This window comes from Otolemur garnettii, unplaced genomic scaffold (assembly GCF_000181295.1).
Source record: "Otolemur garnettii isolate 467f Iridium unplaced genomic scaffold, OtoGar3 scaffold00005, whole genome shotgun sequence".
NCBI classification, from domain to species: domain Eukaryota; kingdom Metazoa; phylum Chordata; class Mammalia; order Primates; family Galagidae; genus Otolemur; species Otolemur garnettii.
The window spans coordinates 14778203-14794666 of record NW_003852400.1 but is presented as its reverse complement, the minus strand read 5'-3'; the positions used below and the strand labels follow the sequence as shown (position 1 = coordinate 14794666).

The 16464-nt window shown below is 37.4% G+C and overlaps 1 protein-coding gene across 2 annotated transcripts in view; it reads left to right on the top strand.

The window, feature by feature from the left end:
- Positions 1 to 16464, top strand: part of KIAA1324L (KIAA1324 like) — a 99795-nt gene that overhangs the window by 57079 nt on the left and 26252 nt on the right. For both annotated transcript variants that reach the window (XM_003782635.1, XM_012811437.1), the window contains exons 11-16: positions 1141 to 1278; positions 2787 to 3050; positions 3731 to 3904; positions 6868 to 7057; positions 8350 to 8446; positions 9126 to 9227. In XM_003782635.1, the coding sequence (XP_003782683.1) occupies positions 1141 to 1278; positions 2787 to 3050; positions 3731 to 3904; positions 6868 to 7057; positions 8350 to 8446; positions 9126 to 9227 (965 nt within the window). The remainder of the gene's footprint in view (positions 1 to 1140; positions 1279 to 2786; positions 3051 to 3730; positions 3905 to 6867; positions 7058 to 8349; positions 8447 to 9125; positions 9228 to 16464) is intronic.

The window sequence follows — 16464 nt, the reverse complement described above, 5'->3', positions numbered from 1 at the left end:
AATATCAAATTAAATAACATGTAAAATGCTTTGAATATCAGGTAGTACTTTATAGATGTAAGGTAGTATTATTTGTAGTAATGCAGGAAGTTCCATTTTTTTGTGGCTAAGAAGATATCTGTATATCTCAAGCTCCTTTTTGGAAACAGTATGTATAATGATTTGGTTGTCTGATAATGTGAGGATATCTGTAATGCATGACAAGCATTTTCTCTTACTCCTATCTGCAGGGTGAACTCAAAACATGTCTCTCTGTAGCATACTTGATTACATTGTAGCATACTTGATTCCTATGTCTATAATTCTAGGAAAAGAAAGAGACATGTCTTGAGCTCATGCCACCCGGTCCACCAACATTCCAAATAAGTAATGGAGGCCCATCCAAGTTCCTAAGTGAAGCGTTTCTGAAGGGAAAACCTATTAGAAATTTCAGGGTTAGCTCTAGTTTTCATTTCAAATAAATTAGATGTAGATAACGTTATTTAGTTAACTTATTTATTATATTTTCTTTCTAGCCCTGTTAATGATAGCATATCAGGTGGAATATCAACAATTTATTTGATTATTCTAAATCTTGAATTTAGTTAAAGGAATCAGAAATATGTTATGAAAATTAACCATTTTGGAATTCAAGTGTGAGCAAGTAACACTGTGATGAGCCTGAGCTTGGTATGCCTAAAAGTTGCAAGTATAATTCTGAGGGGAGTGGGCTTTCCTTTGTAAGAGCTGCCTATCTGAATCTCTGAAGGATGAAGATTAAAAATGGGGAAAGCCTTTCTGTTTTATGAGAATTCTGGAAGCTTATTCCAAGAAGCTTGAGAAACTATGTTGCCTCTTCTATTTCTCAAGCTGGAGTCATACACACAAACAACAAACAAAACAACCCTTAAATGTGCTGTGATTTGAGATCTCTTTAAAGTTATGTTAAGAATGTGGTTCATTACCAAGTGAGGTGCTTGTACAGACGTGAAGGAAAGTTCTAAGAGTTCAAAGGTTATGTGCTCTGCCAATACATAGTAACATACTTCACATACAAACACATTTGTATATATACACATATATAGAGTATATTAATACTTAGTTTGTGCTTTATTTGTATATATATATTTCTACTGTTATATATTTTTTCTACTGTTTTAGGATATTAATAGAAAAAGTACCAATGTGGTGGAATCATGGGGTGGAACCAAAGAAAAACAAGCCTACACTCACATCATCTTCAAGAATGCAACATTTACATTTACTTGGGCATTTCAGAGAACTAATCAGGGTCAAGATGTAAGTTTCAAGCACTTTTTTTTCTTTAAGTACAATGATTATGCCCCCTGGTGGAGATGCATACAAAGTGAGCATTCAAATCTGGAGGAAAAGACAGCTTTCTTTTCATTGGTATAGAATCAATCATCTGGTTATGGGGTAGATTGATGTAAAAATGGTAAGCTTTTTTTCTTTTTCTTTTTTTTTTGAGAGTAAGAAAATATGAAATTGAATAATTGTGTCTTTGTTCTGTCCCCTGAATGACTATAGTTGCTTGAAGCTTAAGAGAAAGAAAATATAATTTTATAGTTATATAACAATAGTTTATTTTAATGGTTTCTGAGACTTTTTGAAAGTCTGCTTTCTGTGACTTTCTCGCTCTTTATCTGAATGGTCTGACATTTGTCTAGCAGCCATTAACTGGTATCGTCTTATTTTTTTCATGACAGTAATATTTCCTTTTTCAGCCTGGAGAATGTGAATTATTTCCTTTCTCTTACTTTCCCTGATAGAATAGACTTAATCCTAAGTAAATGCCATTGTACAGTATGTCCTGATAGTTGCAGGACTGTTATTTTTGTGGATCTCCATAGATATGACTTCCCAAGGTGAGAACGAGGTAAACCAGCTGTACAGAAATGGCCTGACTGCCATGGTGGCAGGGGTGGGACCTGTTCTCTTTTCTTTTCCGGCTTTCAGTGGGGAACCCCTTCCTTCAGTTTTGACTCCATGTTTTCCATATGAGTGCTCAGTTTACCATTATTTGGGGCATGAACATACCATGGAATGCTACTTTTTCTTTGCCTCTAGCTCATCTTTGCCCCAGACCTCAAAGCATTAAGTAGTCGGGGTACCACTGCTCTGCAGTGATTGAGTGATGTCCACTGCTTGATAAAAACCAGACCTTAAATTGACCAGGGTCACAAGAAAGAAAAATATAGTAAGACTCAGAGATTTGCTTTCGATTCTATATCCTTTTAGAATAAACCAGAGTATGTAAATCAGAAAGAGGATCAGAGAGGGAAACTCAAGCAAGTGGTGTGATCACATCAGTAGTCAGGATTACACAGTTAGGGTTTAGGTGGAAACCAGAGGTTTTGGTCTTCTAAGATTTTCTAATCCCTATGCAAGGGCTTTTCCACCCTGCCACGCTGTCAACAACCTATTGCATAATTTGATTGAGGCTTATATCTGAATGATTGGACACGAATTGCTTCTTTCTCAAACTCTTCCAGATGTAATACCTGCAAACACTCTGAATTTATACCAAATATGATGTATCTCCTGGGAATAATGGCAAAACTCTTGGAACTCCATTTCTGTGGAAATGATTTTCTAGCATCAAGAGTTAAGATTTTTTTTTTTTTTTATACTGGAACCGAAGTAGGAGTGATTTAATCTATTGTTAATCTTAGTGTATTAGGCCAGAGCATTTTACTTTGTTGTTTTGATGATATCAATATAAGTCATAATCTGGTTGTGTGACTAAGCCCCAGTGCAGAAGTCATTACTTTCTGCTCTTTTTTTAGAATAGACGATTCATCAATGACATGGTGAAGATGTATTCTATCACAGCCACGAATGCAGTTGATGGGGTGGCGTCTTCCTGCCGTGCCTGTGCCCTTGGTTCTGAACAGTCGGGCTCATCCTGTGTGCCCTGCCCCCCAGGCCACTACATTGAGAAGGAGACCAACCAGTGCAAGGAATGTCCACCGGACACTTACCTGTCCATACATCAGGTCTATGGCAAGGAGGCTTGTATTCCATGTGGGCCTGGGAGTAAAAGCACTCAGGTAGGTGGGTCTGCATTACAATTATTTGAATAGAGAAACTCCAGGGTTCACCTTAGTGATTATTCAGGAGCTATGAAGTTTCTACTTATTCTGAAATAAGAATTTTACATTCTCTTTTCTCCCCTCTTACATTTATTGAGTGATTAATGTGAGGCATGAAAGTGCTCGTTTCTAGGGGCATAAAATATTAAGAGAAACACTCAAATAACAATGACTTCCCAAAGTTAAAACTGATTTCTTGTGTATCATTAAGGTACAACAAGTAAACTGTCTCTATAAGCTGGCCATAGCAGTCATCTAGGGGAGCAGCTAATGTATCTTATTACAAATTATGTTTTAAAGACAAAGACTGAAGCAATATTATGGGTGAAGGATTAGCAGTTTTCTTGTTTGTTTATACTGGCATAACAGAATAGTTTTGCTATTTCTTAACCTGTCTGCAAGAAACTAATTTTGGGGATAACTTTTCTCTGACTTGACAAAATGTTCTGAATTTTGTGAGCTTTGGCCTAGAAAAATCAAGAGTTTAGAAATTCTCTGTGTTAGTATTGTAAAATATATTAGTAGTGAGATCAAATTGCTGAAATAGTTTTTGCCTTGAACTATACTTTTCAAAGACATTTTTAGGAGTAGTTAATACATTCTTTTCTGCTATATTGTTTCTTCATCTTTAATCAAAGGACCACTCAGTGTGCTACAGTGACTGCTTTTTCTACCATGAAAAAGAAAATCAGAGTTTGCACTATGACTTCAGCAACCTCAGCAGCGTGGGCTCGTTCATGAATGGCCCCAGCTTCACCTCCAAAGGAACAAAATACTTCCATTTCTTCAATATCAGTTTATGTGGGCATGAGGTGAGTTCTGGCTGTCAGGTAAGGCGGAGCCGTATTTCATCTTGATTGAGCTGATAGCTTCTCTGTGTTGGTGAACTGATAAATTCTCTACGGAAACCTAACAACCAAGTATCAGAAGCTGAGCTTTGACTGCTGAAATCCTCTGTTGCCTCCTTGCATACTGGCAGCTTCCTCCACCAGGAGCAACCTTGTCTGACTCTCAGATCATCAAAGCACTTATGCAATCAGTTGAATCACAAAGCTTGCAGCTATGGTGTCAGTGCTCTGCGAAGCTGTCATTTTTGTAAAAGTGGGTCAGGCTTGTCAGTCTTACCTATGATTTAAGGAGGCAGTTATCATTTGAGAAAGCTTGCTATTGCTTATTTATCAATTTTGTGTTTTATTTTATTTATTTATTTTTTTTAGAGACAGAGTCTCACTTTATCTCCCTCAGCAGAGTGCTGTGGCGTCACAGCTCACAGCAACCTCCAACTCCTGGGCTCAGGTGATTCTCTTGCCTCAGCCTCCCAAGTAGCTGGGATTACAGGCGCCCACCACAGCTCCCGGCTATTTTTTTGTTGCAGTTTGGCTGGGGCCGGGTCTGAACCCACCACCCTCTGTATATGGGGCCGGCGTCCTGCCCACTGAGCCACAGGCAATGCCTAATTTTGTGTTTTAGAAAGAAAAAGACTTCCAATAGGAAGTTTGAAATACAAAGGAGACATGCAGGGCAGGGATGAATGTCAGTTGATAAGGTGGCCTTAAATAATACGTAATAACACTTTATTTTCTCTGAGAAGAACCAGAACTTTAATTGATACTGGCAGTGGGGAGCATTATAGGATGAAATGTCCAGTTTTCTTATAAACATACGAAGTTGGGGGTTGGGAAGAATGCACAGGTGTATATAATTTGTAAAGGTGAAAACATAGCAAGACGTTTCCTCCATATCTCTTCCCATATTATCTCTAACTGTCTCATTATGAGATATCGTGCTAAACTTTATACAAAGGAAATGAGAAGAGATGGGGTGACCACAGAGGTTTCAAACCAAAGATCTATAAATTTTACATGGTATGACATTTGTCCTGTTCTGATTTTATGTAGGTAATCCAGAGTACTGCTTGACTCGTTATGCTTGACTCCATACATAAATGTCTGTTAAATTATATTTGCCAGATACTGTGTAAAGCAATAAATAAGATTAATCCCATTCTCTATCACACTTCTCAATCTTTTTTTTCTTTCCTTTTTAAAAAAATTTCAGATTAATATGAGGGTACAAATGATTATAGACTATAATGTTTGCATTTGTTAGGTAAAGTCCCTGTTGTAGTTGTGTCCCGCACCCAGGAGGTGTGCCATGTACCGCTTACGTTGTGCCCGTTAGGTGAGAACACGCCCATCTCTTCCCATCTCCCCTTGCCTTCTTTTCCTCCCCCCTTCCTCCCATCTTGAAACAAATTGAGTTTTTCTCTTGTATGGGTGTGTATTAGTTCATCTACTGGCTTCATATTAGTATTGAGTACACTGGATCCTTGCTTTTCCATTCTGGTAATATTTTACTAAGAGGAATATGTTTCAACTCCATCCAGGTTAATACAAAAGATGTAAAGTCTCCATCTTTTCTTATGGCTGAATAGTATTTCATAGTATTCATATGCCACAGTTTATTAATCCATTCCTGGGTTGATGGGCATTTAGGTTGTTTCCACATCTTGGTGATTGCATATTGATAAACAATCTAGTATAGATTGCCCTTTCAATAAACTGATTTTTTGTTTCTTTTGGGTAGTATGGGATTGCAGGATCAAACGGAAGGTCTGCTTTGAGTTCTTTGAGGATTCTCCATACTACTTTCCAAAGAGGCTGTATTAGTTTGCAGTCCCACCAGCAGTGTAAAAGTGTTTTCTTCTCTCCGCATCCGCACCAGCGTCTGCAGCTTTGGGTCACTTCTCAAACTTATTTCTGTATTACCAGAGTCTCTTCTAACTCCTCTCCTCTTCCCTCCTGTATTTTTTCTCTTCCTTTCCTTTTATTATACTTTCCATTATTTCCTTTTTCTTTCCCCAATAATTTCTCTCTTCCTCTTCCCATTATTTCTTCTTGGCTTTAACAATTTTGTTTAAGCTTAGTGAAAATATATTGTTATCTGTGTTGTAGGGGGAAGAACACTTGTTAGGTTAGGATTGCCAGCTGCATTAAGAAAGAGAAATCTTTATACTTTTGTTATGCATGTCGTGTGTACTATGTATCTAAGACCCACTAAACAGCATCCCTGTTTTCCTTTCACATTGCTTTGTAGAAATTATGGAGCAAGCTATAGTTCTTTGCAGTTGGACTATAGTATACTTAAACATACCATATTTAAAGCCTTCTAACGTTTATAAATTGTATCTTCCATCTAAGTTCTAAATGATTAAAAAAGTAAACCCTTGTGTTCCCTTTAACTTATTTTATAGTTGAACAGATATACATCGTTGAATCTAAGAGCAAATGAATAAAGACGCTCCTGGCGACCCATTGTAGGGTTTTGCTGCAATGTGGCTGTTATGTTGTTTTCTTCTCTAGCCCCTATGTTGGCTCTGGGCCACACATGGGCTCATAAAGAAGGAGGAAGAACAAGTCTTTTTCTTAGGCATTAAAACTTCCATCAGCAGTTTGCTGGTCTCTTTGCATGCATTATTATCCTATGGATTGAACATTTCATAGATAACTTTTATTTTCTTAAGTTAGATGGCTTTCATCCAGCACAGACGATACTGTGGTGGGAGGAGCAGTGCACCTCAGATTGCTGTGTTGGTTGTAAGTGCGGTGGTTCCCAATACCAGTTGTATGCTGGAATTGCCTTGAGACCTTTTAAGAAATACTAGTGCTGGGGCCTCACACTAGAATCTCTGTGGTGGTGAGAGAGCCACTGCTCTGCTAGAGTCAATATGTTGCTGACATTCAACAAAACCTCTCCTTTATGACTGTGTTCCTAGGGGAAGAAGATGGCTCTCTGTACCAACAATATAACAGACTTTACAATAAAGGAAGTGGCCGCAGGGTCAGATGATTATACGAATTTGGTGGGAGCATTTGTATGCCAGTCAACTATTATTCCTTCTGAAAGTAAGGGTTTCCGAGCAGCTTTATCATCACAGTCCATCATTCTAGCAGACACATTTTTAGGTAAGCCTTCTTGGGTTCATACTTGCATGCATACATTTATCCTAAAAGTATGGTGTTGGTAACTTGCTGTTGCCTTGGTGTTTGCCATAGATGGTGAAGGCCCATATGTAATTCTAAATCATCCCTTTGTAAAATGATTAAAAAAAAAAACAACCCTTAACCCAGAGGCATCTATTAATCAATCTCAGTGAGTGCAAGAAACTTCTGAACGTGTGTATTAACTCATTGGTGGCATGACATTTTCTGAGAATGTACACCTTTCCTTGAGTTCTTTAGGAGTTGAAGAGGCAGGATAATTTTAAAAACCAAAACTAAAAACAAAATAAGAACAGTAAAAAACTCCAATCTAAACGTACGTCATCATATATGCCACCAGCTTTTATCATCTTCTCTCATACCAGCAGTAAACTGGTGACAAGGAGCAGAGGTGGAGATGCTGAGTTTTATTCCTCATGTGCCCTGTCTGTCTCTGTGGTCCTGGCAGGTGTAGGAAAGTTTTAAGAATACTAGTTTCTATTTAGTGATTCTTAGGAATCAATTTCATTATAACTCCTGGGCTGGGGGTTATGAATCTATCTATAATTTTAATAAACTTCATAGGTAATTCTGTCATGCATCTGTATTTGAGAACCATTGCTCTAGACTCCAGAGCAAGTCACTTTAAGTTTCAGCACCAAGGTCAGTTACCGCGCATGAGAACTGTTTCAGAGGCAGCTTGCTCTTACTGCTTGTGTTTAGTGCTACCATCATTTTGCCTTGCACGAGATGGGTGCCGGAAAAGGGGAGGCTTACTTTTCTGCTTATGAGACTAAGCAAAATTGAGGGTTATTTTCTGGAAATTATTAGGGCACAAACATTTTTTCCTTGTCAAATACGTTTACATCGAATGTGAGTAAAGAGCTAAGTTAGGAAGGTGGCACAGCTCATCTGACAAAATTCACCAGAGGATGAAAATTTTAACAGTAGATTTGTGAAATGTCAGAACTAGAAGGAACTTTGTAGATCATCTAAATTACAGATGATGCATGCATTTTACAGATTCAGGAAATGAACATTCAGACAGGAGAGATGACTTAAGCAAAATTACAAAGCTAGGGAGTAGAATCTTTTCTGTTTGATTCTGGAGAGTTTAGAAAATTTCTTGTTTTTACCATGAATGTATTAATTTAGTACAGTATTTCTGGTAAAATGATAGTCATCGAAGTAAAGATATTTTTCATTGAGATATACGAGGCTAAATAAATCTAATTTTCCCATATTGCTTAATAGTTTCTTTTTTGAATGCTATCTAGGAGTGACAGTTGAAACCACATTGCAAAATATAAATATAAAAGAAGATATGTTCCCAGTTTCACCAAGCCAAATACCAGATGTGCATTTCTTTTATAAGTAAGTGAAGATGGTACTTTGCTTGACTACTGTTTTTATCGAAAAGAAAATATATATATATCACACACATATCTATGTACACACTTATATGCTTATAATTGTCTGTATATGATCATATACTGCACAGTGAGTTACCATGATTGAGAAGATGGATTATATTATTTTGGGGTTCCTAGTATATAGCTTGTAATTAATAGTCAGTAACTGGTTCTTGAATGAGAGACTTAGTAAAAAGTAGGAAACGCGGAATATTTTGAAAGCCTTATCTAGTCTCTCTCATCTATAGGTAGATTTATAGTCTTTAAAAATGGGCAATAAAGAGACTCTACTTCTTATGTAGACAGTAATGATTTATAATTTACACATCAAAGCATCAGCTAAGTTGATAAGACCCCTGTTCCTTTAAAAAGTTTTTTTGATCACAATTATGGTTAAAATTGTACTAGCTTTACTAAATATCTTGATGATAGCTTTTTACTTTACCTGGAAAAATAGTCAACATTTCGTAAGTAAGGAAAGTAAATGAGCTGACCTTGTATTAAAATTCTAAATTAGTGAACTTGAATATGTTTTCCCTTTTTGTTTGTTTGTAGAACATGAGAACAATTACTCACATGACATTCTTTTCTTTGTAATCTGTGTTGTATCTGTTTCTAAACTATCGTTTGCCTTACAACAGGTCTTCCACAACTACAACGTCTTGTATTAATGGCCGATCAACTGCTGTGAAAATGAGGTGTAATCCCACTAAACCTGGAGCAGGAGTGATTTCAGTCCCCAGGTATTCTTATTTCCATCGAATTATTCCTCATTTGTATTTATCACAAGGCAACACAACTCTCCAGTGTCTTACTGTTTTGAAAACATGTTCTCTATGAGTGTAATGCAGAAAGAGAACAAAAGAATCTGTGGGGTTCTGTTGTGGGGATGTGCTGAGCCCCTGTTCGGAGGGATAGGTCTTTGTCTAATCTCAATACTTCCCAGCCTTCTCGGTGACATATTCTTGTCCTGTTGGCCTTCAGTGTCTGCTTCTCTTGACATTAATTTAAGCAACATAAAGTTAATGACATTGCTTGTATCCTTCTGTTTGTCCTATTGTTTAGCTTCAGTTTCTTTGAAAACTAGACTAGAAACTTTCCTAGATTATAACGTTGAATTAACAACTAACTAGCAGGGTGATCTACATGGACTAATCTAACTTCTAAGTCTCAGTTTCCTTCTCTGGAAGGGGATGAGGGCCCAGCGTAGATAATTTATATGATCTATTTCCAGTTCTTCAGTTTTTTTTTTTTAAATTAATGGTGGCAGAACCACCCAATAAGTTTGACCCATGCAATATATAATACAGGTCATATTAGTGTGATCAATAAAGTTCATATGTATTTGTAACACTAGCAGAAAAGAAATAATTGCATGGACTCAGAAGAATTGGCAACTTAAACATAGGCTTTGTAGGTGACACTTAAATATCTTCTGATTTTTAATTCTAATCTTTGTAGGGTTAAGGTACCTTTTGATCATTGTTTGAGATTTTTTTCCCCATCAAACTAGCAAAAGTCTGTATTTTAAAAAGACAATGAGTGACTTAATTTTGCTTTTGGTAGTTTCACAGTAACCTTGGACAAACTTTCGGCTATCCTGCTTATGTCACTTCAGGTTTGTAAATCAGTGATCTGAACATTGCTTCAACTACTTGTGTGTCCTAAAAATAATTATAGTGGTTGGCAGAGTGTTTGGGGCTCTTTTTTGGGTGTAAGACACACTGGCGTTCACTCCTCACAACTGTGTTTTCAGCTTATCATGGTTCTGTACGTTAGTTATTCTTTTGACCTATCTGAGGAGAGAGGAGAGTGTGATGAGAGGGGTACGTGCTGAAAGGAAGTAGACACCAGAGAAAGGAGTACAGGCAGCCTGGTGCTCAAGGACCTCAGCTCCCCATCCACTCTGTGCAGAGGTGTCTGCAGAGGTTCAGGAATAAAGGCATATGTCTTTCATTATCCTCTGATATTCCACCATATAGCTTTGAGTTCAGTAGTTTGCTGTATATACTGTAAAACTCCTTGGATTCTTTTTTTGGGGGGGGGGTCAGGCAATTAACATCTCTGAGTCTTATTTCTAGGAGTCTACTTAAATAGCTTCAGAAGCCTCCTCCAATTCCCTGACTCAAGGAAATGATGTTACTAACTACTAGGTCCCCCCTTTAGAAAATATATCCCTCTAATTCTAAGATGTTTTCTAATGTAATACAGGAAATAATCTCTTGGGGTTAAATGATGCCACCTAGAAACTGACTTTTTCATGGGGAGGAGAGGAAAAGTGAAGTTTCTCTTTTGACCTCCAGCAACCTGCTACTTACAAACTTAACTTTGTTTGCCAGGGTTTTTCAGCAGAATACCTTGGGGTGTCATTTGTCTTAAAAAGTAATTTCTGGGCCTTCCCTAAAACCTACAGAATCTCTGTATGTTGAGCATAGGAATTTTTAAAAAAAATACAAGGTAATTCTGATGCACATTAAAATTTGAGAACCATTTGTCTTAACCCACATTTTGGAAATTTGACCTTTTTTTTTTTTCTGAGACAAATTCTCAAACTTTGCTCTGCATGTTAGTTTCTGAAAAGATAATTTAAAAATGTTGTGGTCTACAGAATAGAGTCTTTTACCCATACTTTGATAAACCTTTATGTACAATTCTGATGCACATTAAAGTGTGTGGACCACTGCTCTAGGGCAAACCCCACAGTCTAAATGTGCTGACATTTCTTTCTTGAGTCAGTTTCCTGTCAGGGCACAAGGGGGAGCTCGGGGATCAGAATATGAGAAACAGCAGCTTGCTCTGAAATAATTAGACATTTTTTTAGCTGTAGGGCTGAATAAAGATTTCCTGCTAACTGGAAAATAGTGTTAACAGAACCAAGTTTCTCAGGCTACTCTTGAAGAGGACCTTTTCTTTTTTTTATTTTTTTCTTAATCATTAAGACCTCTAAGGGGTGGAGAGGGGGATACTAACGAGACCCTTGTCTTGAGAAGCCTCGTATACAGACCAGGAAGTCTCAGAGTGCAAAGGGGATGTCACCTCCAGGAACTCTCATTTCTTGGTCACGGATCTTGGCAAACTTGGCAAAGGCAACTTTAGCAATACTAGTGTTGGGTGGGGCTCTATATCTTGGTGTCCTGAGAAAATGTCGTAAGTTCCCCAGCCCGGGGAAAATTAGAATGTCTCTTTGTCCCTTTTCTTTTTAATTTATATATGGTTGTGGGGGTATGAGTGAAGTTTTCTTACACGCATAGATTGTGTAGTGGTCAAGTCAGGGCTTTTAGGGTGTCCCTCACCCAAATAACGTACATTATGCCCGTGGTACATCAGTTCTCAGCATTCACCTTCTCTTACCCCCTCACTCATCTGAGTCTCCACTGTCTATCATTCTACTCTTTATGTCCATGAGGGCATATTTTTTAGCACCTACTATGAGAGAGAATGTGCAATATTTGTCTTTCTGTGCCTGGCTTGTTTAACTTAAGATAATGACTTCCAGTTGTATCCATGTTTCCACAAAAGACATTTTATTCTTTTTTATGGCTAAATAGTATTCTTCATTCTGTCTATATGCTACATTTATTGTATTCTGCCATCTACTGATAGAATTTAGGTTGACTCCGTATCTTTGCTATTGTGAATAGTGCTGTGATAAACACATGAGTGTGGGATTTTTTTTTTTTTTTTGGATATACTAATTTCTTTTCCTTTGGGTAGATACCCAGAAGTGGGATTGCTAGATTGAGTTATAGTTCTATTTTTAGTTCTCTGAAGAATCTCCATACTGTTTTCTATAGAAGTTGTACTCATTTGTATTCCCACCAGAAAAATAAGAATATCTTTACAGAAAGTGAATAAGACAGGAGAAAAGGAAGTTTGTGTTCTTTGTGTATTGCCTGAAAAATTAGAGGGAGAAGCAAATTATCTGGCTGCCTACTCATCTGCAATTGGAAATTCCAACCTGTCTATCTGGTCTGGCGAATGTAGTTGGTTTCTAATTCCAAAAAGTGTCTGGAGGGAGTGAGACATTTTGGATAAAAACAGTACCGTGTTTTGGCAGATGTAATCTAAGAGTTGAGGTGGACTTTTGAGATTTTCTAGTGCAGCTTATACCTTGGGCAGAGAATAAACTAACACAATAGAATGCTGATATCCCTAGATAGATGCCCCTCTGGCCTGTGGCTGCAAGGCTTCCTAAACCTCTAATTACAATCTTAGGGGGACAGAGGAAGGGAAGGCTCTTCTTTCATTAGGAAGAATTTAGACCTAAGCTTGTGCCCAAAGGGCTCTTTCAAAAATATGAGAAATGTCTGTTAGTGAAAAGAATATAAAAAGACCTATTAGAAAGCAGGCAAATGGAGCCATTTTTACTCTGATAATAGAGTCGCTGTGGCATCTGTGAGAACTTTGAGTCAAACCCATTTACTTTACAGACTAGGGAACACTGCAGCCCCAGGTTGTATAGCTGTAGAGTGGCACAATCAAGATGGAATAATTTCCTGACTGTATCTATTGTTCTTTTTCATGCCAGCATGCTTTCATCTTGCTATTTTTTTCCCCCTTACATTCCTCATGGGCAGGGCAGAGATTTGCAAAGAATCACATCAAAAGCAAATATCACATTTATCCTGGAGGAGAACTCAACTGATCTGCAAGTTATTGGTGCTTTATTTTAAGTGAGTCATCTTTCTTCAAATAGGGTCTTTATTAATGTTCTGAGTTAGAGGAAAATCGTGATCTCTCTCTCTTTCTTTCTCTCTCCCTCTCTCATGACAATATTTAACTGCTTGGGAAGTTTATAAATCAGTCTAGAATTGTTTTGCCAAAACCTTCTTCAAATCCAAATTCATCTTCATTATCAATGTATCTCTGGGACGACTGTATCTCACAAAAGGGATGCTTCACAGTTCTATTCTGATAATATTTAGTGGTCAAACACTCTAGGGGTTTATTCCAGAGATTCCAATTAGAGCCTTTCTATCAAAGTCCATGGATGCTAATGTAGTATTTTCTTTGGTCTTTTGGGGAAAACTGTGAAAGCCGAAAAATCTATCCATTATAAGTTACTAAGAGCTAGAGAATGATGATTGGTTAAATGAGTCCTTTGTTTCTCATTTTTTCCTCTGAACCATTTATAGACAGATAATAGCTATCTAAATCTGTGCAAGTTAAATTAAAAAGGCAATTGAACTCAAAAGTTTAAGACCAAATATGTTCTTAGCACATTAAAAAGAGAGAAGGCATATAAAAACATTATGAGCACAAGTGAAAACAACTGAAAGCCACTATGATCATCAAATGGAAAGTTTCTAAAACAGAATGCTAAAATTATGTCATTGAAACTCCAATAATCTTTGTGATACAAAAGTCTCAAAATATAAAATTTTAGGATCAATTTTGAAATAAGGATGACAAAACTTAATTTTTTTAAAAAGAGAAATTAGGGAGTGTCAGTTAATTTAGTCTGCCTACATCTTGATCTGAAGCTGGCATCTGGTAATTAACTCAGGGCAGAATCTTTAGAAAGGGAGGTCTTTGTAGGAGATTGATAGAATTTTATAACCCTAGATCCAAGAGCTTTGAGTAAAGAAAATCTTATGTTCAAATTCAGTCTGCTGTGATCTAAATGTTTGTGTCTCTTTAAATTCATGTTGAAATATCATCAATTAATAACAATATCAAGATGATGGTATTAGGTGGTATCTTTGGGAGGTGAAATGATTAATTCATGATGGCTTTGCTTACATGAATGGGGTGAGTACCTTCATTATATAGACTCTAAAGAGCTAGTTAGCCCCTTCTACCACGTGGAAGCAGAGAGCAAGCCCTCAGCAGACATTGAATCTGCTGACATCTTGACCTTGTACTTCCCAGCCTCTAGAACTGTGAGAACCAGTTGTTTATTATCTACCCAAGTTAAAGTATTTTGTTAAAGCAGCTTGAATGGCCTAAGACATAGTCATAAGCTATTTACATAATAACAAAATTGGAGCAAGATGCAGTAGTGTTGTATGGATCATACACAAGAGGGCACAAGATATCCTCTTTAGGGAGAGGCTGAGTTTCCTGAGATGCCAAAGCTGAGAGGAGTCATGAGCAGCAGGTTAGAGACAGCTTCCCCAATGACAGTCTGAATACCCCACCTTGGAGAGCTTCAACAAACCTTCAAACCCCTGTATGAAAGAAGTTCAGCAAGAATAGTTTGTCCCAGAGGATAACTCAATGGACAAATGTTCTAGGTGCACAAGACCATGGCCTTAATACCCAATCTCCTGAGACGAAATCCAGAAGGGTCAGAAATGTATTGACCATGTAGATAAATTTATTTTAATTTTTGTGTTTTAAGTGAACTTTTGGTGTAGCAAATTTACTTTGACTTCTAAGGTATTCAAATAGTTATTAATAGGTTGAGTATTGGGTTGTAATAGTTCATAAGGAAAGATTTTTCTCCATGACGTCATGATGTGAACCCAGTAGATCCTGCTTTAGGAAAGTTGATTTATTCAAAAGATCACACAACTAGTTTATTGCTCAGTCCAGTTATCCTCCAGGAAGTGTATCCCATTTTAGAATCCAAGGACTTCCTAAGAAGAGTTAGAAACTTGAGTTCTTCCATATTGCCAGGACCATCCTGATTCATAAGGTAATCCCAGAAGCAAAGTAAAGAAACTGGGAAGTCTAGTCCTCATTTATCAATTAAACCAAATAAAAGTCACTGGATTGTCCTTAGAATTAGGCTTTACTCTGCCTAGAATTCACAGCACATCTAGCAAGCCTGTGGAATCCTGGCCTTGCATGGGCCAGCTCTCCAGGACTATGTCAGGACATGTCTCTTTAGACATTTGCTCACTGGTTTGTATGGTGATTACATAACCCAAAAGTTATAAAAGAAGCACAGTTAGTGGCACTTTTCCATTCCAGTTTTGAAAATCTGGATGGGGGGGTAGGTGGGTGGAGTTGGTGGCAGGGCAGGTAATTAAAGGAAAAATTATGTCAAATATTTGCCAATAAAGCATTTATTTTCCTGTTGGCCTTTTTGTTCTTCCTTCAGTAGGAAAAAGTAGTTTTTTTTCTCTTATACTTTTTTTCCTGTTTTCATTCTATAAAAGAGCAGTATTGAAATTATTATTGCCTCATACATCCTTGTCACTTCACAGGGAAGACCTGATTTAAACTGTGAAACTGAGGTTTATAACAAAGGATTAAATATGGATGTTCTGTATTTTAAATGATTCATTGGGTTAAAAGAATTAAAGAATTGATTCTAAATTAAACTACTTTTAACTTAAGAGTATCTTTTAAAAAGTGAACTCTACCAAAGAAAGGCACTGAATCATTAGTGTTTTGACACCTAATGGCAGCTTCATAAATTACATCAGTGTCTTGATTTTGTTCGTTGTTGTTGTTGCAGTTTCTGTGGTTGTATCAGTTTTTTAAAAAGCGCTGTGCATTCCTTATAGTCTTTTATATTTTTTGAAGGGCTTTATAGTGTCTAAAATTGTTCTTCATTTTATCTGTTATAACCAGCTAGTGAAGGCAATATAGCTAACATTCGATTTTGACAAATGACAACAGTGAGGCAGGGGAAGGAGGAGCTCAGTCATTTGTGGGAAAGCACACAATGATTTGCAAGTCTAGGCCAGGCACAGGGCTCATGCCTGTACTCCCAGCACTCTGGGAGGCCATGGCGGACAGATTCTCTGAGCTCAGGAGTTCAAGAAAGACCAGCCTGAGCAACAGCGAGATCTTGTCTTTAAAAAATAGCAGGTGTTATGGTGGGTGGCTGTAGTTCCAGCTACTTCAGAGGCTGAGGCGAGAGGATCACTTGAGCCCAAGAGTTTGAGGGTGCTGTGAGCTATGACGCCACAGTACTTTACCAAGGGTGACAGAATGAGACTCTTGTCTTAAAAGAAAGAAAGTCTAGTTAGAATTCTAACTCTTTAGAGGTTTCTGCAACTTTGATTAATTTTCCTTTTTTTTTTT